General features: G+C 35.8%; 2 protein-coding genes across 2 annotated transcripts in view; one reads left to right on the top strand and one right to left on the bottom strand.

Moving 5' to 3' along the window:
* LOC108677018 (syntenin-1-like) overlaps positions 1-15,712 on the top strand; it is an 18,514-nt gene extending 2,802 nt beyond the window's left edge. Inside the window, exons 2-9 of the mRNA XM_018165168.2 lie at positions 9,653-9,721; positions 10,015-10,119; positions 10,570-10,695; positions 11,217-11,321; positions 11,813-11,921; positions 12,171-12,297; positions 13,462-13,603; positions 13,945-15,712. Coding sequence (XP_018020657.1) covers positions 9,671-9,721; positions 10,015-10,119; positions 10,570-10,695; positions 11,217-11,321; positions 11,813-11,921; positions 12,171-12,297; positions 13,462-13,603; positions 13,945-14,118 — 939 coding nt within the window. The 5' untranslated portion in view covers positions 9,653-9,670 and the 3' untranslated portion in view covers positions 14,119-15,712. The remainder of the gene's footprint in view (positions 1-9,652; positions 9,722-10,014; positions 10,120-10,569; positions 10,696-11,216; positions 11,322-11,812; positions 11,922-12,170; positions 12,298-13,461; positions 13,604-13,944) is intronic.
* Positions 15,713-16,078: 366 nt separating this feature from the next.
* Positions 16,079-18,457, bottom strand: LOC108677019 (actin cytoskeleton-regulatory complex protein PAN1-like). The gene is made up of 2 exons (XM_047879839.1): positions 18,405-18,457; positions 16,079-16,631 (listed from the first exon to the last, which is right to left on the bottom strand). The coding sequence occupies exons 1-2, from the start codon at positions 18,414-18,416 to the stop codon at positions 16,368-16,370; spliced, it is 276 nt and encodes a 91-aa protein (XP_047735795.1). The 5' UTR covers positions 18,417-18,457; the 3' UTR covers positions 16,079-16,367.
* Between the last annotated feature and the right edge of the window lie 3,773 nt (positions 18,458-22,230).

The raw sequence follows: 22,230 nt of genomic DNA, 5'->3' as shown, positions 1-22,230 counted from the left end.
TCATAGTACATTTATACTAAACCATGAATAACAATACCTCAATATAAATTAAAGACTGCCACTCAATATATTTAAATATATGAAAAGATAAAAAAAATCAAAAAAATCAAAAAAATCATGAAAAAATCAAAAAAATCATTGATTTTTGATTTTTTTGATTTTTTTAAAAAAATCAAAAAAATTGCCAACCCTGGGTCGTGGTCACATATGGCACATGTTTCTACAGATAATGGCTACAATTACTCTTCACATCGTGCACCTCTATTGGTGCACGGGGATCATGACCCCATGTAGTGCACGATGCACAAAACGAACACAGCGTTTACTGTCCACATCATGTACCACATTTGTCCCACGGATTTTATAACACCAAATGTTTGTACTTAGGTTCATAGAGTGACACACAACCTCTCGTCTTCCTGGCTCAATGGTGTCAGGTTGTGATGTCATTACTGACTATTACGTCACCTTCTGTGACGTCACTATTCGCGGGTCACCGCGTATATAAGCTGAGAAAGCGCACTGTTAGTCCTGTCTCTTATACACATCTAGATGTGTATAAGAGACAGAAGTATACTTGTATTCGCTGATTTCAAGTCGTAAATAAATTAATAGATGATTAAGTTGAGATGTTGGATTTCGACACATGAAAACTAATTCCGACACAACTTGAATTGGACACACACAGATCGTTCAAAGCTTTGTACAAAAATTGAAATTTGCTTAATTAAAAGCCTAATAGCTGTTAATTAAAACGTAATTAAGTAGTGTTCAATATTCGTTAGTGTTCTAATTCAAAGCCGTGTTGTATCCCAATACAGCTCACACAGAGCAAACGGAATTCAAACACGTGGATGTCGGCAATATGTATCAGTTAAATTTGAAGCGCTGACGCAATACCACTCGCCACGTGTCGAATATTGCCACACAAAGTGACGGAATATAGGGATTTGGTAGGTTTCCATTCTAAAGGCTTTTTAATAAATATGGCAACATTTTGTGACGTTTCATCGTTGCTGACGCGTAGTGAAGTGTTTTGAGAGTCATGTGAAGGCAACAGAACTTACGTAACGCATACGTTTTTTTTTATAGTTTTTCATCTCTCGATGCGTCCTTAATATACCGCGTTTACCCTATGCTACTGTCAATGGCACAATGCCACATAAGTCGCCACTTTCGAAAAACCCGCTAGAATATACTAAATTTTGAAACACCAATAAGCTAAAAATTAAATGTAACACATGTGCAAGGTTGCCTTATGTTCAGACTTTTGAGAAAAAGTCACTAAATTTTTTTATTGCTTGATCATATAATAAAATGGAAGTTTGTGAGACTCGTCTGGAGTGGCTAGGTATATAGTAGGCCTACCTACTTTAAAGTTGCCAGCGATATTAACAAAGGGTACCATAAGTTTTAAAATATGAAACAAGTTATTTGTTTTCAACCAAAGTTGCACGCAGCACAACTTATATGATAGCAACCAGTCGAGCAAAGGAATACACTAAAGTCGCCATAGCCTGGCGAGGTTATTGCAGTCTTTTTGTGACTAGCACCTACGTGAGGTACAGTAGAGAAAGCCTCAAATTCACGCGGAACCATCCCTCCAACTTCGGTCTTTCTGTAAGAAATTCAAGAAAAAAAAAATTAAAATATTGCCTTTGGTCGAAAATAAACGAAACTCCAAGGAATATATCTTTCTTCTAGCTACCAGATTTCAGCCAATTTGCACTAAGATTCAATTTCATGACTGGTAGCTGTCCTTTTCACTGCATCGAGGTTGGGAGGGCTGTTCAATGTTCATACCATTCATTCGCTTCTACTCTACTGAAAAAATACACTTCATGGATGAACATTGCATATGAAAAATTAGTCTGTTACCATGTACCTAGTGTAGCACACTTGAGTGCAAATATCTTTGTACGCAGCGTGAACAATTTCTTTGAATCCGAAAAATGTAATTCCCAACCCCATCCATAACACGGGGGCCAAATTACGGCCGACAGAATGAGCGCACTACCCGCAAGTAGGAGATCTCAACCGCTGAAATGCTTTTGTAGGCTGAAATGCTTTTGTAGAGTCCGCTGCCAGACACTGAAATATTAAAAGCCAGTAACTACACCCACAAAACTAAGTTGCAGACTTGCAAGAAATAAAGAGAAAGACCTTAATGTATTCCGTCGACTTAACCAACTCGAGATCGTTCCCTTTTGACGAGAGCCTAAGGTACACAGAAGTCCTATGTTCTCAGCAATGTACCTAGGCTCCGAATTACAGAGCTCGTGGTATCATACACGACTATGTAAATTTTGTTGGGTCTTCTTCCCACCTGTGAGGTTAGTTTAGGACATGCATAGATGGCTTATGTAGGATTGGTTTGTAGTACACGCAGAAACGGTCTCTTGTAAGAGTGTTTAATGTCTCACGCAAATTACCTTTTTCAAGAGTGGTTAATGGGTCTCACGCAAATGGCCTCTTTCAAGAGCATTTAGTGAGTCTGTCTCAAACGGTCTCTCTCAAGAGTAGTTTGTATAGGTCTCGCATGAACAACCTCTCGCAGGATTGGTTGGCACGTGTTAATGGCTTCTAGCAATCTTGGCATATTTACCTGCTCATCGATGTGTTCTTTGTGTCTTGAAAGAGGCTCATAGACCAGCTTTTACCGTGGACGTGCGCATGGCCTTGAGCGAGAAAGCTGCATTGTACTGTGAGCATTGTTCAAGATTTAAGGTTACAGTTCAGAATAGCGTGACATTGGTTACAGTTCAGAAAAGCATGACTGGAGTAGTAAGGTTCGGGTTTGATCCCAGCTACCATGCTACAGTCCTCAGGTCAAATCAGCGAGAAGGCCGGGCGGTAAAGCACGGCAAAATTAAAGCACTGAGGTGCGTGTTCGAAACCGCAACAAGCTGTGAAAATTCTGCAAGGCTAAAAATTGGTGATGGTAGAATGTCCTAATGAAAGCTGAAATCGCTATATATTACTATATCAACCATCACAGACACCTATATAGCTCCAACTAATGATACTGAAATAGATCATGGTAAAATATTGTTATATTTCTCCATGTATTTATACATATTTGATTTTACACCGGCCATGACAGAAGAAGGAATATCAATGAAAGAATAAGACTATATGTGTAACAAGACTTTGTGTCCGTCAATGACTGCATGCACGACGCGCCCTTTCAGTTCTCATGCATATCCTTGTAAGTTACAAGCTGTGATAGATATTGCTAATATTTTGTGGATATATAGGTATAGGCATTGACGCTATTGAAATGTCAAGTTGTTCTGCCTGACATAGGCAATATCTACAGGAGCAATGCAAGGCGTGACTATCGAGCAGCAGAATTCTTGGTTCATCTGTTGATGGCTGGGCAAATGCAAAGAATCTTAACGTGAGCCACCGTAGGACAAGTTCACAATCAATGGAGACGGTGGCTTGTTTGCCATCCAAAGCTTCGTCGGAGACACTTTGGTAGCTTAACTAGTTGCCTTCTGGAAATGCGGCTTTAAAAATGATCATTGGAGCCATTGCAACGCAGTACGGTGAAACGCAGCAATCGATGCTGTTGTGTTATTGTAATGTCACATGCTGAGAATGGGAATTCTTCACTCGCCGAGGCAAGACAATATTCTGCGATGACTTGTTGATGTCCACCACCATGTCATGGGGACATTCACTAACGTTATAGCGTTCATGAGCGTCTTGCAGTAATTGTAAAGAATCTATCCAATTTTCATTTGTTGAAAAAATTGCTTGGCCGTGATCTAAGCATTTGCCTTTCCGATGTTTGAGTGACTCAGGGTGTCTGCAACTAAACTTGGACCCCCATACGTATCATCAGTAGCGAGGTCTCTTGGACCTACGATCAATGTCAATCAAAATCAATGCACCAGGCAATGCACCACATTGAATTTGTGCCACAGTCGAAGGAAAACCTCTATTTGTCACATACTCGATGTAATTACAGAGCGACAGCTTATGCTCTGCTGACAACGCTGTTGGTTTGCCGGGACAGTCTTCCTTGACTCATATCGAGAGGCGATCTGTGAGTGTCTTGCGTGGCACATTGAACGTACGGGCAGCGGCTAACGCGGGAAGATTCTAATCTCAGCGGGCCGGCTGCAAGAGCCCTATCCATGTCCTTCTGTCTTCTTGAATGGTAAAAAATAATTGTATTAACATACTCGAACAAATGCATGTACCGTTCGTTTTGATCACGCAAAATAACGTATGTAAATATTTATCATCCGACATGAGTTTTATCCTTTAAAGTTCAATTAAGTGCATGAAATTGTTTTAATCTCTTCATTTTACGATATTGAACGAGGTAGTTTACCTTAAGATTATGTGTAAGAAAGTCGACTCGTGTCACGCTTATTCCAACGAGCTCAGACACTTCAATGCAGCGCTATATTCACTTCGTGTAACTCCGATCAATGCAAGAGTGTCGTGCGCGACTTTTGAAGTCAATTTACAACGTTTTTAAAAACTATTGCTAATTCTGTTGGAAAGAACATGAATAGGGAATGATTTTTGAATTATTTTAGGCAACACTCTGACACTACCATTATCCTTCAAGTCCTGCCTCATGAAGCAAATTTCCTACACAAATCTCGCCATTTATCCCAAATGTTCGTATTGGGTCCATTTCAATAAATATTTCCTTTTCCCTGTAGCATGGCGACTTTAGTGAGGTGGTGACTTTAGTGGCATTGGCGGTAGTCAGTCTGTCAAATAATTATTTGGATTTTAAATATTAGTCAGAAATTGCTTGAATTCAGGGTAATTTCACTGGTGAGTTTTACAAGTGCATGTAAAAAAAGTTTTTTCCTATTTTCTTCTAAAAAATTGGTTAAGACTTGAAAAGAGGTTTATAGGAACATTTTTACTGATTCATATTTCATAGGATTATATCATCAATTCAATTGGTCTTCTGCAGCAGTTCTGCCCAATTTTCTACTTAGGAATTAGAATTAGTCTCCAAGTATGGTAGCTACTGAAATAAATAGGAATTAATTCATCTAGCAGACTAGCAGTAAACTAACAGTTCTCAAAATGGCAGGAAAGCTCTACCGTCAAACTGGGTAATAAGGGACGGGTGGGGTAAATTGAGACTTGCATCCCACAATTGGTAGAAATATTGTAGCAGCTAAAATGATCAAAATTTTGCAAAACTAAAAATAGTGGTGTAAACTTCACATTTTTACTATCTATTATGTATAAAGCTAGTTAAGAAATCATAGCTACTGATACTATCTCTAAAGAATTGCTGAAAAAAAGTGTGAAAAGTTCAATTTTGGAAAAGTAACTCTACTAAGGGCTGTAGCAAAAAAGATATTTGCTGTATTAAAAAATTTTACTTATATAAAAGTTGCACACAGGTGTTGGCTTGAAAACACGATTGATGTAATTTGCCTACTGTCAACCGGGGCTACTCCGGACGGGCGGGGCTACTCGGGACAGTCCTGCGACACGGCGTAAAACTGTTATAGTAGCAAAACTAATTGGAATATTGCAAAACTAAATATAGTGGCATAAACGTCAACATTTTTCCTATCTATGTAGTATAAAGGAAGTTGAAAAATACTACATTTACTAGCTTTGAAAAATTCCTGAAAAAATGGTGAAAAATGGTATTTTGAAAAGTTACTTCTGCTAAGATCTGTAGCCAAAAAAATATCTGCCGTATTAAAAATTTTACTTAAATAAAAGATGCACCCAGGTGTTGGCTTGAAAACGTACGGAATTGTCCCATCTCATTACAAAAAAAAAAATGGTGGCCATTTCCACATGGCGGGGCTACTCGGGACACCCCCCTGGGCTATTCGGGACACCCCCAAAAACGCATTTACAGTAGAACCTCAGTAAGCAAAGGCTCCAGTTAAGAAAAAAATGGATTAAAAACAAAGAATATTGATTACATTAATCTCGCTCGGCAAAAAAATTTCACTTATCGAAAAATTTGTGCATCATCGGTCATCACGAAATTGTACATAGAATGCTATATATATAATTGTGCACCAGGCATCATAGAATGAATAGTAATTGACCTAAACTATGATTTATTTCTCCAAAATATATGATGGTTGTCACTAAAACATTCCTTTCTGTTCCAGGTATGTTTTTCACGATCTTTTTTTTTTATAGTAAATTCACTTAACCCAATTAAAATAGCGCATAAACGAGCGCATGGCGCATAAATGAGCACTATTTTTTTGCCATGTCCGTCTCTCTGTCTGTCCATCCGTCAGTGACCTCAAGTATTCGTTGACAAGAAAATGCGCTCTCTGTCACTCACTGCAGTGAGTACTGGTACTGTGTTATATTTTTTTATAGAAAATTCACTAAACCCAATTAAAATGGTGTGAAATTACAAGCCATCCTGTGAGCTTACAGATACAGAAAAAATGCTATAAGGCTGCTGATATGAAGCTTGTAGTGGACAAGGTTGTTGTAAATGCTCAATGGCATGTTCATGGATATGGTAATATCACATCAACAATACAGTAATATCACATCAATAATACTGTACTGTCAACTGGGGTGACTTCTGCTGCATTTTTTATTTTGTTTTGCAAACAAAAGCGGGGTCATAAAGAATGGCCAAAGTCACTCTGGCGTTTATGACCTTGTTTACGACCCTGGCATTTATGACCCCGGTGTTTACGACCCCGTTTTTGTTTGCAAAACAAAATAAAAAACCTGGCCAAAGTCACCCCAGTTGATGGTAATTAATGTTTATGGTAATATCATCAATAAAGGAAAAACAAGTAAAAATCACTGAAAATGTCATTTATTCTACCTCTACATCATCTACAATGAAAGAGGAAGACTTCAGAGTACTGTTAGTAATGGATGAGTACACTCTGCATGCTTCAAATATTTTAAAATGAAGTTTTATTGCAAGTGTCCCGAGTAGTCCCGTTTGACGGGGCTGCTCGGGACACTTTTTTTTTTTGCTTCTGGCACCTTAGGAATAGCATATGGAATTTTTTTGACAACGCCATTCGATAGCTCTTACAAAGAGCTATAAAATGAGCCTAAACTTGTTTATGAAATGTTTCATCGTAAGAAGTTATTAACAGTTATTGACAAAAAAACGCTCAAAACTGTCCTGAGTAGCCCCGGTTGATGGTATCTCATTAAAAAAAAAATGGCAGCCATTTCCATGCTATTGGGTAATAAGGGACACCCCTAAAAATGCATTTATAGTTCAACCTCAGTTAGCAAAGTCTCCAGTTAAGAAAAATATTGATTAACAACAAAAAATTTTGATCACATTTACCTTGCTCAGCAATACAAATTTCACTTGTAAAAAAATTAATGCATCGTCGCTTTTTGAGGGTCATCACAAGATTGTGCACAGAAAGTCATATGTCGTATATAGAGTTGTGCACTCATATAGTTGTATACCTACAACTATAGTTGTGCACTATAGAGTTGTGCACTCGAATAGAATACCATTCAATAGCCCTCGCAAAGAGCTATAAAATGAGCCTAAACTTGTTTAGGAAATGTTTCATGGTAAGAAGTTATTAACAAAAAATGCTCAAAACAATCCCTTATTACCCCATTTGATGGTACTTGACTTCTGGTTCATAAGATAGACTATTTTGAAATTAGAATCAATCTGGGATTATAGGCAGAGTTTTCAAAAAATTGTAGGTAAAATCAATTGTGTGACTGGTGATTTTTAACAATCATGGGCAAAAAAATTCTGTTTTCTCAATTTTCATCGAAAATATTTAGGATAAGCCAAAGAAATTAATGAAATTCAATCATATGTTTTTTTTGGTCTTTTTCAATGGTGGTTTCTGGCCTATCTTCCTGTCTGGATGTCATAGAGTGGCAAACAAGTTTTTTACACTATGTTTGTTTCTAATTGCCTGATCTACAGGGTGATTCACAGAAACTTCATTACTTTGAAGCTTGATAAAAAAGTAGTAAAGATATTATTACAATATAAATTTTATTGAAAAAGATATAACCTGAATTTTAGATTACTTGGTTTTAAAGGTGACATTGGAAAAATGATGGCCCCATTGTCATTGCATCCATTTGATTTTAGAAGTTCTGTTCATATCTGCTGAAGCATATTGATGGGTATGTTGGCAATGGCTTGGCATATGTTTTTATTCAAGTGAAGTAGGACCCTTGGACAGTCATTGTAAACAATTGATTTTTGATAACCCCATACAAAATCACATGGAGCCAAATTTGGAGATTGGGCTAGCCAAAGAAGGTTTCCTCTCAAGGAGATGAGATGCTCTGCACAATGTTGTCTCAGAATATCCATTTAACATTGTGCCATGTGGGCCGTGACTCCATTCTGTTGGAACCAGACATCTGACATTCATTTAAGCCAGTTTTGGCAAAAAAAGGCATAAATCATATGCATATCTGAATAGAAACCTGACCTGTTTCAAATATGGTTCTGAGCATTGAATGCTCATTAGAGAAAATGGAAGGGCCATTAGAAAAGTAGGCCTCAACAACAAATGAACGCTGCTCACTTTCATAGTGAGAAGATTTGCAATGCTCAGTGGCAACTGACTAGACAGGACTTGAAACTTCATAACCTTGCCTTTCATATGAAATATGTCTTGCCCTTTTCCTACAATATCTGGCTAGTGGGAGGTGGGAGGTACAAAGTGGGAGGTTTCTGCTAATCACTCTGTAGTTTAAATTTTGTTCAATAAACTATGGATAATGGAAGTAAATATTCAGGGCACTCACTCACTTGTTGGGAAGGTTAACAAAGATGTCTCATTTGCCAGTGGCAAATGAGACTTCCTGGCAGTGGCAAATTGTCACCATGTATTCTAGTGGTAATGAGCCAAACTGGACAATCTGGCAAAAGCCACTCATTCAAGCTGATGATCTACCTATATACAATTATACTGTGATTGTCATTTAATTGATCACATTACCAATAATATTAATGATACAAGATTGTTATTAATTTACTATATAATACCAATACAAATTATGATACAATAATAAGGTTTAAATTTTATGGTAAAGTTTTGTATTTAATTGAATTTGGGAAAGAGAATGTTATCACCCTTAATCAAGGCCGTGAATAACCAGTTTTCATGTCAATGGGCAAAGACAACTACCATCCTTATGTATGTTCTGTTATTATATTCTATTATGCCTGAAGAAAAGTTCCAATGACCAAGCATGGAATATACTTACTACATTTCATGCCAGATTAGAACATTCCTGCCTTTGAACCCCTTTTCATTCTAGATGAATGTTACGCATCCTCTCCACTTGTTAACAAGCCCTTGGTTATTAAATCTACCTATCTTTTATATATTAAAATTAAATATTATGTGTCAGAGCATGCAAAGACCAGAAGATAAAAATATCACCTACACATTTCTTGTTATATTTACTGGCTCTAGCCATGAAATTAGCTAGAAATCAGTTTATTAAATGTATTAAAAATTAGGAATAGGTAGGTATATATCATGTACAAATTGGTGTAAACTGTAATAGAGAAGTGTACATACTTGTACAATAAATTTGCAAAATGTAAAATCATGTTGCTAGATGTTGTGCATTTTACTTTTGAATTTAATCCTAATGTTTGCATTCATATAAAAATTGTCATCATCAATGTATTTAATTTTTTCAGAGACAACTGCCCAGCAAAATGAGTTTGTATCCATCACTCGAGGACATGAAGGTGGACCAGATGGCAAAGGTTAGACCTTTTACAGACTATATTCTTCTCACATATCTTCTCATGCACATATTGTAATTTATTTCTTTTCATAATGAATTACCTAACTTTGATTCAGTTCAATGTATTGTGTGCCAATGATCTTAAGAAGAATTTGGTATGAATGGGATTTTACAGTTCTTTTCAAAATAGTGAACAGTTGTTTAAATAGTTCTCTTGGTACCCAAAATCTTTTTGCAAAAAATTCAGGAATCCACGTGTTTATACACACAGCCATGTCTGCTCTGCCAATATACATGAAAAATGTTTTGCAGGCCCAACAGGAGATAAGTAACCGCATCATAAGTGCTGTGGGTGGGATGCCTTCCTCAAGTGGCGGGTCTGTGGCAGCTCCACCCTATCCTCTTCATCCTGAGCATGTGGGTTTAGAATTCCAGATATTTACTTAGGGTACCATATGATTTCCTTTCATTTGCTCTTAAGTTTCTTATTGGAATTTGTCAAATAGTTTGCTGACCAAAAATATAATTTGCATATTTGCAATTAAATAAGTTTTTTTTACTCAAATTGGTATGCTTAGTTACTTAGTGTTTCTGCTCTGATTATAATGTCGACTTCATATTCTACAGTATTTTAGAGAAGAAAATTAGTAAATAATATCCCCTAGTATTTATTTACACAAAATTAATACAATAAACTTCATTTGACTAACACATACTGGTTAAAAATAAGTTTCTGGAAATTTTTTTGAAAGATAGGTAATCAATTACTTCTACTGATAAAAATTGTGTAGAAAATGAGAAAAGTACTTGCTATCCTCACCAAAAATACATGCTCTTACATCCTCACCATTTATCATGTTTTTCCAGAGTGGAGGGCATGCATACCCAGGGTTAAGTGAGTACATGGGCTTGGAGTTCACTGATGAGATCCTCAGACTCAACATGCCCGAGTACCTGCCTGGTCAGCAGCTGCAGCCTCTGCATAGTAATCAGGTATTCTATTATACATTATAGTTTCTTTCTACCATGCCACAACCTGTACATGCTAGTCAGGTATTCTATTATACATTATAGTTTCTTTCTACCATGCTGCAGCCTGTGCATGCTAATCAGGTATATTATTATTATCTTTATAGTTTCTTACCACCATGCTACATCCTATATATGCTAATCAGGTAAGTTATAGTTTATTATGATTTTATCATTTATATATTCCTGTAAAAGAGACCATTTTGCCTTTTGATCTATAGATCTGATTTAATGCAGTCTACACACTCATTTAATCATTTCAAGTTGATTAATAATTTTAGAGGATAGAATAAATTGATACTTAGGTGATTTAGTCATGTGTATTCTGAATTTACTTGGTATCCGTTTGATGTCAAATATTATGTATGGAAAAGGTAATTTATTGCTTCTGGTTATAACATTGTATGACTGTGCATCATATTATTATTTTATATGAAAACAGTGATCGATTGCTTCTTTATTTAAACTTGTATGATTGTTTTGAGGTGGTGGCTGCTACTCCAGGCTTCAACCAGCAGTTGGTAGCCCCCATCTCCTCAACTGCCATGAATGTCATCAGCCACAGCACTCCCACTAATGCCATCAGACAGGTCAGTGCTTAGGTTCACCTTGCTTGTGCACGAGATTATTTAAATTTATGTTATTTTATTATTAAAAGCAATCGTGTATCAAATGTATTATAAATCATGCATTCTGCATTGAGTTATTTTCAGTACATGTTCAAACAATAAAATCACATACAATTCTGCTTTCTGTTATTTTTAGTATGTATTCAAACATACATTTATTTTAAATATCTTATTTTGCTATGCAGAATTTATAGTAGGTAAATTTTCATCTCATTAACTATACTATGAATGCTTAGTTATAGGTTTAGATTGTTCCTTTATTCTGAAATGAACCATTGATCAAGAAGATAATTTTAACTGCAGTTGTAGAAGAAATTTAATCCCAACTTTAAATTATAAGGTAAACTTGTATACTATTTCTTAGAAATTTGGATAAAGGTGGTAAAATTTTACTTTAAAGCTGGTAAACCGCCATTAGACAAAGTAATCACGCTAGAACTTTGATCCTGCAGGTTGTGCTATGCAAAGACGCAAACGGCAAAGTTGGCATGAGAGTCAAAGACATCAACAAGGGTGTCTTTGTCTGCTTGGTCATGAAAGATTCTCCGGCCGCGCTTGCAGGTCAGTTGTTTAAGTGTAATAAGTTAAGCTGAATAATAATAGAAAGTGGGTCAGATGGATTCATATGATGTGCTTCAATCCCGTTTAAATAAGACCTAGTGAACAATTGTGAATAAATACCTACTTGGTAGTCAAAACATCTGTGATAGTTGCTAAGAAGATAAGCCATAACTAGTTGACACACAAGTGACGGTTAAGAAACACGCTATAGGACGTGAAACGATTGCTCAATTATGCTTGGACTTTCAGGATTACGTTTTGGTGACCAACTATTGGAGCTAAACGGCACGGTATTGGCGGGCCTGTCCACAGACAAGGTGCATGCGCTGGTCAAGAAGTGTTCGGCAAACAACATCTCACTTGCAGTGAGGGACCGGTGAGGCAGCATCATGTTTCTTTCTTCCTACGCTATTTAAGTTTGAGAACCATTAAGTTTATGTGTGACATTTTTATTTTAACTCTATTTTTATACAGGGCAGTGATTCCAACTGGGTATCAAATACCCTTTTGATTAGTTGATCACTTGTGTTGTAATGAAATATAGTACAACGGATAAATCTTTTGGTTGCTAATTAAGGAATATTTATAGGTGGTTGCAACATTGGTGGCGTGTTGTGCCATATTGAATTGGGCTGCGAAGTAGAAAACTTGAGGAGCCCTCTAGTTAGAGTATACCGGCTTATATCACTATAATTTCTTTTTTGCTCCAAACTCCTAGCAGGTTGTCGTGTATGTTTGCTTGCCGCCAGTATACCTATTACGGAGGTTTTGCATTGATTTTTAATGAGCGACTTTTCAACATAGCTCAGGATATTGATTATTATGAATTACGGTAATTATTTATTATTCATTGATTATTCAATCTGCACCCATTAAATGACTGTAAACCTCTATTGGTTTGGAAGAGGAACACTCGTGCTGGCTAGGTACTTCGAATCTTTGTCCCCATAAAAATTGAACATTGGCAATAATATTTGTATATAAAGGTTAGTTAATGAGTTGCTGTCATTAGGCAAATGGTTAAATGTTCATTTTCCGTGTTTCATTTATGCTTGCGGCTGTCGTTTATTGATGATGAATAATTAATATCTTAGACAATGTAGTAAAAGAACAACAGATAGCTTGCTTCTCTGCTTACTATGCATTCATATTTAGAATACAGTTCACGATAAATTATCCACCACCCACGCCTATAAGATGTGTTTTTCTACTTTATACTTCTATCAGACAGTAATTATATCTATTATTGCGCTTGCAAGTATCATTATATCATTCACTTGTATGCCGCAGGCGCTTGCAGGTATCATTATATCATTGATTTGTTTTACACAGGCGCCTGCAAGTATCATTATATCATTGATTTGTATTGCACAGGCGCCTGCAGGTATCATTATATCATTGATTTGTATTGCCCAGGTGCTTGCAAGTATCATTATATCATTGATTTGTATTGCACAGGTGCTTGCAAGTATTATTATATCACTTTTTTATGTAATGTGCAGGCGCTTGCAATTGTTATGTATTTATTTGTATTGGGCAGACCATTCGAGCGAGCTATCACATTGCACAAAGACAGCCACGGTCACATCGGCTTCCAGTTCAAAGATGGCGAGGTGATCGCCATCGTGAAGGACAGCTCCGCGGCCAGGAACGGCATGGTCATTCAGCATCAAATGCTCGAGGTATTCAAATCTCTAATAAGCCTTAGTATCTTTAATATTTCACATTCCTTTCATGTGGCCTTCACTGATTTATGTTGTTGTCCGGATGGATCAGTTTATATTCGACTCGAATTCAGAATGATTTCGGTTCTATATTTTTCCCTTCTAAATCAGGCGATGAAAATCCTCTGTTTCAAACTCTCGTATTCTGATAACTGTGAATTACAACTATGGGGAATGTATTACAAAGTATACATGTACATCACAATGCATTTATATTTTAAATTCCCAGTTATCAGTAAAGGCGTTACTTTCAAAAGTTTTCTATTATTTGTGTATTGAATTGCATTTGTTTTGGTCAGGTAAACGGCCAGAACGTTGTGGGTCTGAAAGACAAGGCGATCACGGAGATCGTGCGTGACAGCGGCAACATCTTGACTGTGACGATCATGCCGAGCTTCGTGTACAAGCACATGATGAAGCACATGGCTTCGTCTCTAACCAAAATCATGGACCATGCGTTGCCTATGCTTTGAGTACTATCAAGTTTGTGGAATTATATGTCTTGGCTCGAATATTTACTCTGCTGTTGGGCATAATTACTAATTTCTTTCATCTTTTTCATTGTTATGTTGTATAACCTACCCCTCATGATGTATGATGAATATTATCTATTGTAGAAGGCTAGAACACTTTATCGGCATTTCGCTTTCTCGTCTGGTCTCAAATGTTATCTTTGGCGCATGCTGCAGGCTGTTTCACTATTGCAGCTCGTTGGAACAGCTTTGAGGCAGTTGAGGAGTAAGTGTTTACAACTTCATAGAGATCTTTAGAAAAATTTAAGCATAAATTGCACCTGCTGCCTTTTAATCTGCACTTCAATATTTTACGAGACCTCGGTGTAGATTTAGTTTTCTGCTTACTTAAATCACAAACTTATCAAGGCTTGATTGTGTGCAATGATTTAGGCGGTCGAAATTTACCACTGTTAATGTATGCGTGCAGAACGTCGGTTTTAAGGATAATGGCACCATGTTGTACCAGTACGACACCTGTTATTTACCTTCTAATTCGGACCAAATATAATAGAATCGCAGTTTATACTATGGGAGAAAATCTCGTTTTTTAAACATGAAATTTTTAAATCATAATAAGGTTCGATTTTTTTTTCAGCCATTACAGGTGAAGTAAATTTTGAAATTCGTATCTTATTAACATTATCCATTCTGATACTTACAATCCAACCCTGGCTGTCGACTAACAGGGTTGTCGGATTTTTTTAATGTTGGTTCTTTCCTATGAGTCTATCGTCTCGTAAATGCTCTTAACGTACCTTTCAACGTATTAAAGCTGCAAAGCCTTATTGATATTAAAGCATAAAAAGGACCATTTTTGTCCAGCGACGAAAAGAATAAATTGTAGAATATTACCATTCATACATTTATTTGAAATCTTTATCATTTGACCTGTTCAACTAAAATTTGTCCATCGACTGCCATTTAATTCTTCGTACTAACACATGGTTCTCTGCATTTATTGTTTTAGATAACTATACGGGAGCTCTAGTGACTAGTCTGCACGAAACATTGAATTAATGTCACACTTAACGGGGACCTGAAAAAATATATGAAAAAATCGTTTCTTTATAAATCGCAATCAATTCAATAAAATTAAAGTTGCTGTGAAGAATATCAATGTCATAGGATTTTTTATATAACAAGTTTATCAATTCGTATGATTTTTTACAATCGTTTTCATACCTTCATCCTTTTATCCGAGCTGTTCGTACACTCAAGTGCCAACGTTTATAGTGATATTCCTAAGATCATTATTGAAAATATATTCATGTGTATTGTTGTACATTTGGTACTGTAGAAATTATGTAAACTAAAATATTTTTGATTATTCGGCTTTCTTACAAATCTGAATGCGTTATTATTTTTTTCGTAGCTGTAAACATTACAAAGATTCTTTATAATTTGTTTAATTTGACAGGCAAAGGACAATATTTTTGTGCCGTTTTTCGTACGGGGATTGTTTGTTTCTGTTTGCAAAAGTGTCAAGTTTCTATTATTCTTGTTGTAATTACCTCATTATTGTGAATAAATGCAATTTACATTTGTAAATGAATTCTGTTGCGCTTTTCTTGTTCCTTCCACAGAGATCCTGGTATCCTGAATAATTTGATTGATTATTGACGGATTTTGAGTGTGCTCGAACGAGCATCACTCCTTCACGACTCAATGTTTGGGATAATTAGGACGAGTCGCTGCTTTTGGTTGAAAAACTGATTACTACTTCAAGATTGCTTTCCGGTTTCTGAGAACCATGCATTTCAGTGTTCTACATTCTGGTCATATTATAGCTTACTCGAAGTTTTTCCGCCAATTCGTCTTTTCTCTAGTTTGTGAGATTTGATTTTTTGACATTTTTGAAGTGCGACCCTGTGCCTGAGTGTCTGGCGCCTATGAAAGGTTTGAATAAACGAGTCCAATAGTAACCTAGGATTAATGATATATTTACTTAATTGTGCTGAAAATTTAGCCCTTCAGTTGGAGCAGTTGGTAGGATTGGTTCGGTAGGTACTAAGATGCTTTCAACTTGAAGACGTTCTAGCTAGGTAAGCTTGAGTAGGCTTGTAAGTTGTATATGATCATTCTAGACTCTAGAGCTTTCATTTACCAGTAGCGTAAAAGAACAAAAAACCTAAGGCAAGTGAGATAAACTACCCAGTGAATTATATATCACTACTTAGATTGACATTCAAAACCAAATTTATTTAATCTCATGGACTGCACGGGAAGAAAGGGAAGTTGAAGCAACGGACTCCGGCGGGGTTGGCAGGTTGTTGGGGCGGAGCGTTGGGAGAAGGAACTGCAGGTGCCGGTGCAAGAGATTCAGGTACAACCGCTTTTAGTAAAGGCGAGCAATTAAAGAATGGGAAATTAGGGCATTCTGCTGCGGTAACTCCTGCAGGCAGGACAGGTGTGGCCACCGTGTTGGTTGCGGCGAGCGTCACCAGTAGCGCTGAGCAAAAGGTGAAGATTTTCTGGAAAGATACGATGAGGTAACAAAATGTTAGATTAGATCCAATGCTCCGCTGAAAGTTAGTAGGTAACTTTACCTATTTGCGGTATCTGCAGCTTGCCAGCTACAGACAGCATTGGCGATGTCTAGTAAATACGTAGACAAGGGTCTATAACTCTATATCATTGATTAACTTAATACTATACATGTAAAAGTCGTTGACATTGGTAAAGCATCAAATGAACAGTTACACTCTTTCCATATTTATCCATGGTGATCATATTCAATCCACAATAGATAAATTATGGTAATGTGGTCTCTCGTTATATTTTATGCATTCAATTTTAAACAGTTGATATTAAATTCAAGAGAAATATTCGAAAAGAGTAAAATTCAATTAGCATATTTCAATTCAATTACAAGTCATTAATCCCCTTTGTTGTTTACGCCATACTTACGTACCTTGTGCAACGCACCTAGGTAGGTAGCTTGTCAACCAGCTGATTACAAGTGTGCTAAGAGATGATGGAAAGTAAAAGAGCTGATTTGAATCGCAAAACGGGCTAAAAACAGCCAGCAGTTCAATATTTATAAATAATATTTAGTAAATATGTAAATTCTGGTACACAAATTCAATATTTAGTTTTTTTCTGAAAATATAAATTACACTAGTTTTAAAGCCAGAGTATATTTTAACCGGTTCCTTAAATTGCAAAAGGCAAAAATCGACAAATTTGGCCGGCGAAAGGCCCAACTGGCAACCCTGAATGAAACCGAGAGTGGATAATGGATATATGTCAGTGCCGTGGCATCGATGAAACTGTGAATGATATTTGAATGGTGGCAGGGCTGAGAGTGAATCTGGTTTACTGGATTTAGCAGTTCAGTTTTGCGTTGACAGTGATCAAAAATGGCTACCAAATTGCTGCAAATGATTACGAGTAATGCATCGGCAAAGGCGAAGTGACTGATAGCGGAAAAATTAATCGAAACGTGTCCAACTTAGTTCTTCAAGTGCTAGAAGTGAAAGTCAGAATTTCGTGTCCGCAGTATCGTAGTTAACGCGATGTTCTCAAAATGGGCTTATTTTGACTAGCCTTTGATTACGTATGATTTGATTAGTGCTCAAGACTAAGGTATTGAATGTATAACAATTCATTCCCGCCATCAAAGTCCTTTGGTTCAATATGTGAATGCGCATGCGCCTTGCAATATTTTTTTCTTCTTAGTCGTCAGAACTTGTTCACAAGGACGCCGTTTAGAGACGCCACTTCGCTAGAGGTAAGTGACTTTTTATCATCAAATCCCCTATAATAAAAATGCCTATTCCTTCGGCTAATCTGTTACAAATATTTTCAAGTATTGCATGTGTTGCCTAGTACAAAGCATGCGTATTTATGAAAATAGACACTTCCATGCAGTCCAATTTAAATTTGTCTCTATTTTAGAGAAGAGGCATTTAATATGTCAATTACTTTCTAAATATCGTTTCGCGATCAAATTTTCTTAATCAGTACTAGTATTTCTTTCTGAGTACTATCATTTCAAATTGCTCAGTAATATTGAAAAAGATCTTGCTTATTTTAAGATGAGGTTTACTATTTTGCGATGATATAACATGATGGAACGATTTATTGCTGTATATTAGATTATTATAAAATTTTCATAGCCCCAACAATTATATTATTAGATTTGAAACGACCTTCATTTTATACAGAGGCAAAGAAAAATTGATCTGTGTTGGGGACTGAAAAAAACTTGTGTTATTAATATAACAATTCGTATAGAAACTCACCAGACCAGCCATTGTGTTGATGTTTCTATTCCCAAGTCTTGCTTACAACTGAGGCTCCCTCTCTTGTTGCTCCTTATATATACACTATACCCTGTCGGGCGTAACGCTCTACGAACAATAGAGCGATTAAATTCATATATTTTTGATCAAATTCATATATTACATGAATGTAATATTTTGTATCTAACGAGGCCGGAAAATTAGCTAGGTATGTCACGCCGTAAACTCAAAATCAATAGCATTCGTTAACGAAAAAATCATTGTTTTATAAATTATTAGGCGTTGATGTTAATTCCGAATGCATTTGACAGCGATTACTTGTGCACGTGAATTTCTGAAAATTTGTCTACGAAAACGAACTGAATTCGAATGTCTCTTTTGCACATGTTGAGATGACTCAGCACAAGGTGCTAATTTTGTATTCATTGCTTTATGGAAACATGATTTTAAGCTCATTTAATTTCACCGAAAATACGTTTTTTATGAGACAAAAAAGAAATAGATGTTAAAGGAAGTAAATTCTCGCTGTAGTTATGACGCACATTAATATAAGGTGAGTCATGACATTTCTCTCGATATTCATGGTCAGGAATAATGTTTGTAATTATTACGGGATTTTTGACCGCTATAACATCCATGCTCGTTGTTCTTGATCGTCGCTTCGCTAACGGTCGGACATGACGGAGAGCTTCCTGTTAGACCCGAGCGCGGTAATCGTTTAAGGTGCGGGCGAATTGGCATGTGATGCTTGGCAAATATGATTTTCAAAACAGTTTTTGAAGAAAAATATATCCCTTTTTGTTATTATATTTAAATTTATATTATTCGGTTTGTAAGATTCATGCCTCACTATAACACAGTGTCCACACTCACTCACCTATTATAACCCCACGAAGCTGAGATTAACTATCCCTATTGTTTATATTAACAGATGGAAAAGCAGGTCTGTTGTGGTCTTTGAAGATTAATATGCCAATGGCATGAAGCGCGAAAATTTTGATATGTCGATGGCTTGCAGCTCAGAATCACCATACTGGATTTGGCATTTTACATCGAGGCAAAATAGGGCTTCAGATGAATTTTTCAGGTCGTAAAAAGCTTATGTGCCTACGGTTTTATTTTAGAGTGAAATGAGTCTAACAAAAGACTTAAAATACATACATATGCGGAGACTGACCCAAGTGTCTTAAAAATTTGATTCAAGATTCGATTACATTTTTACAACACTTCTCTTTAACTTCACTTCTTGTTTGTTTGTTTGTCTGTCTGTCTGCTACAAATCTTGTAATCGAAATTTAACACACTTCTACTTATCCTATCGATCTGAAATTTTGCGCACTTGTTTAAAGTTGGAGACAATGCATGAATCAAATGTCAAAATAAATTATTTTAAAAATTCAATTTTTTTTCAATATTAAACGAATTGAAAAAATAATTTTTGTCAGCTACAAATCTTATAACTGATATTTGACACACTTATACCTGTCTAATTGATCTGAAATTTTGCACACTTGTGTGAAGTCAGAGGTAATGCATGAATAAATTAATAGAATAAATAATTTTGAAGAAAATTAATATATTAAAAAATTTATATATTAAACAATTGAAAAATAATTTTTTTAATATTCAAAAATTAAATGAGAAATTCATTGTACATCTGTAAGATTGGAGACACTGGATTCTTTGGAAGTGTTGTCTTTAAAAAGTAATTTTTAAACGTATATTATTAATGTTGAACTAGGTAGTGAATTGCAAAATTTTCGACACTGATGTTTTTGAGACACAAATTACACAATGCGTGAAACTGATTCAAAAAGATTATGCTTAAATATGAACTAATTTGGGCATATCTATGGACTCAGTTAATGCATTGCTTTTTATGCCTCTATAAGCAAAGCCTGTCAGACAAGCAACATTTAACAAGTATTTCTGGGGCTTACGAGTTAAAAAAAAAAAAACAAGGAATGCCCCTAGGCTGCCGCATCGATGGATGGTCGGTCTCCAAGTTTGTGATAAGTTGTAGACCTTGTGGACCAGCCCTGCTGCATCGCCTTGTAAATTAAGTAAAGTAATTCCTGGTCTAACGCGTCGCACTGCCGGAGTCTGCGCGTACGTCGTGCGAGATTTATAATGTTAATGGTGAACTGATTTAATAATTTGCTTAGATATTTTAGGCATTTAATTAGCAAATAATTAAAGATTTTCGATAAAATTATTATTCTAAGCAATTATTTCACGATGTAACTGTTGATTACTACCAGGTAAATTTTTTTCTTTTAATTCTATGATTATTTAGTTTTGACGCGACATTGGGATCAACAATAAAAGCACGATGAATATTTCCATTACAATGATAGCTACATCTATGAATTATTAATGGATTTCAGCATCTATAAACATTGCTATTGCTGGTGGAACTCAAGGTTATTTATCTCAAAGTCATGCACAATATTTTAAGTGTATATAAATTACGTTGATGTTAGATCGTAACTTTTTCCACGATGTTATTTAATTTCATTAAACATTGCGCCGGATCCCTCGAGGTTCAATAACATGATGACCGGCATCTTTCTGTAACGCATTTTTTTCTATGATGCCGTTTCCTTTCTTTGGTACATTTTCTTTCTGTAATGCATTTTCATTTCTGTGATGCATTTTACTTTCTGTAATGCATTTTCTTTTCTGTGACGCATTTTCATTTCTGTGATGCATTTTACTTCCTGTAATGAATTTTTATGTAATGCATTTTTTCTGTGCGATGCGTTATCTTTTCAATGATGCATTTTCCTCTCTGTAGTGCAATTTCTTTAAGTCATGCAATAACGTATGGTGGCCGGCAGTTCTACTTCTACTTAATATTTAGGACATTGCATCCTCTAAATAAGATCTTTGTCCAAATTTCCAAACTACCCCTCCACTTGTAGGGAGAAATGCCAAAACGTGAGCTCCTGAAAAATATGTACTATTATTTTTGAGTGAATAAGACTTACTATAAAAGTAATAGATGAGAAATATACGACTGTATAGTAAGTAAGATAGCAATAGTATAACAGTTATGCGAAGTTAAACTATATTAAAATTTTATGAGATGAGCAGACAAGCCTGCAAATTTTTATGAAAAACTTTAAACCGTGAATTTTATGATGTTCTTAATGGCATGATGACTGATTTTAACTGCCAGCGAATACCTCTTGATTTTCTAAAAAAAGTATTGAATACCGTTGGTGAGAAATATGACATATCAAAATGTACCACAGAGATGAATATATTCATAAATTTCTTGCTTATGGGGCACATTAAATATGAAGTTCCGTTTGCATACGCATTGATATCCACTTTTAAATAAACTTCTCTTCAACTTCACTTGTTTGTTTGTCTGTCTGCAACAAATCTTAGATTCAATATTTAACACACTTCTACCTGTCCAATCCATCTGAAATTTTGCACAATTGCGTTAAGTCGGAGACAAGCATACGAATAAATTTACAAAATAAAAAAATGGAAATGAAAGTTTTATTTTACATGATTAAAAAATAATTATATTGCTGTTGATTCTTGGGGTGACTTTCGTTGCCGGTTTTTAGGTTATAATTCCATTGACGACGGTTAATGTTATCTATGGAAAAATAGTTGATATTTTGCCTATACTGACTGTTAATCTCGTACCCTGGTCGTTAGGTAAGAATAGCATTGAAAACGGTTGGAGTTTATTTTAAGCTATAGTGTTTAAGTCTAATGCTCAGATCGTTATTTGATTGAGTCAGAAATTTACCTCTTCCATTATACATATCTCAAGCAACTTAGTTCTAATAATACTACATATTTT

This window comes from Hyalella azteca, unplaced genomic scaffold (assembly GCF_000764305.2).
Source record: "Hyalella azteca isolate HAZT.00-mixed unplaced genomic scaffold, Hazt_2.0.2 contig3946, whole genome shotgun sequence".
Taxonomy (NCBI): domain Eukaryota; kingdom Metazoa; phylum Arthropoda; class Malacostraca; order Amphipoda; family Hyalellidae; genus Hyalella; species Hyalella azteca.
This window is presented reverse-complemented; position numbering and strand designations above follow the sequence as displayed.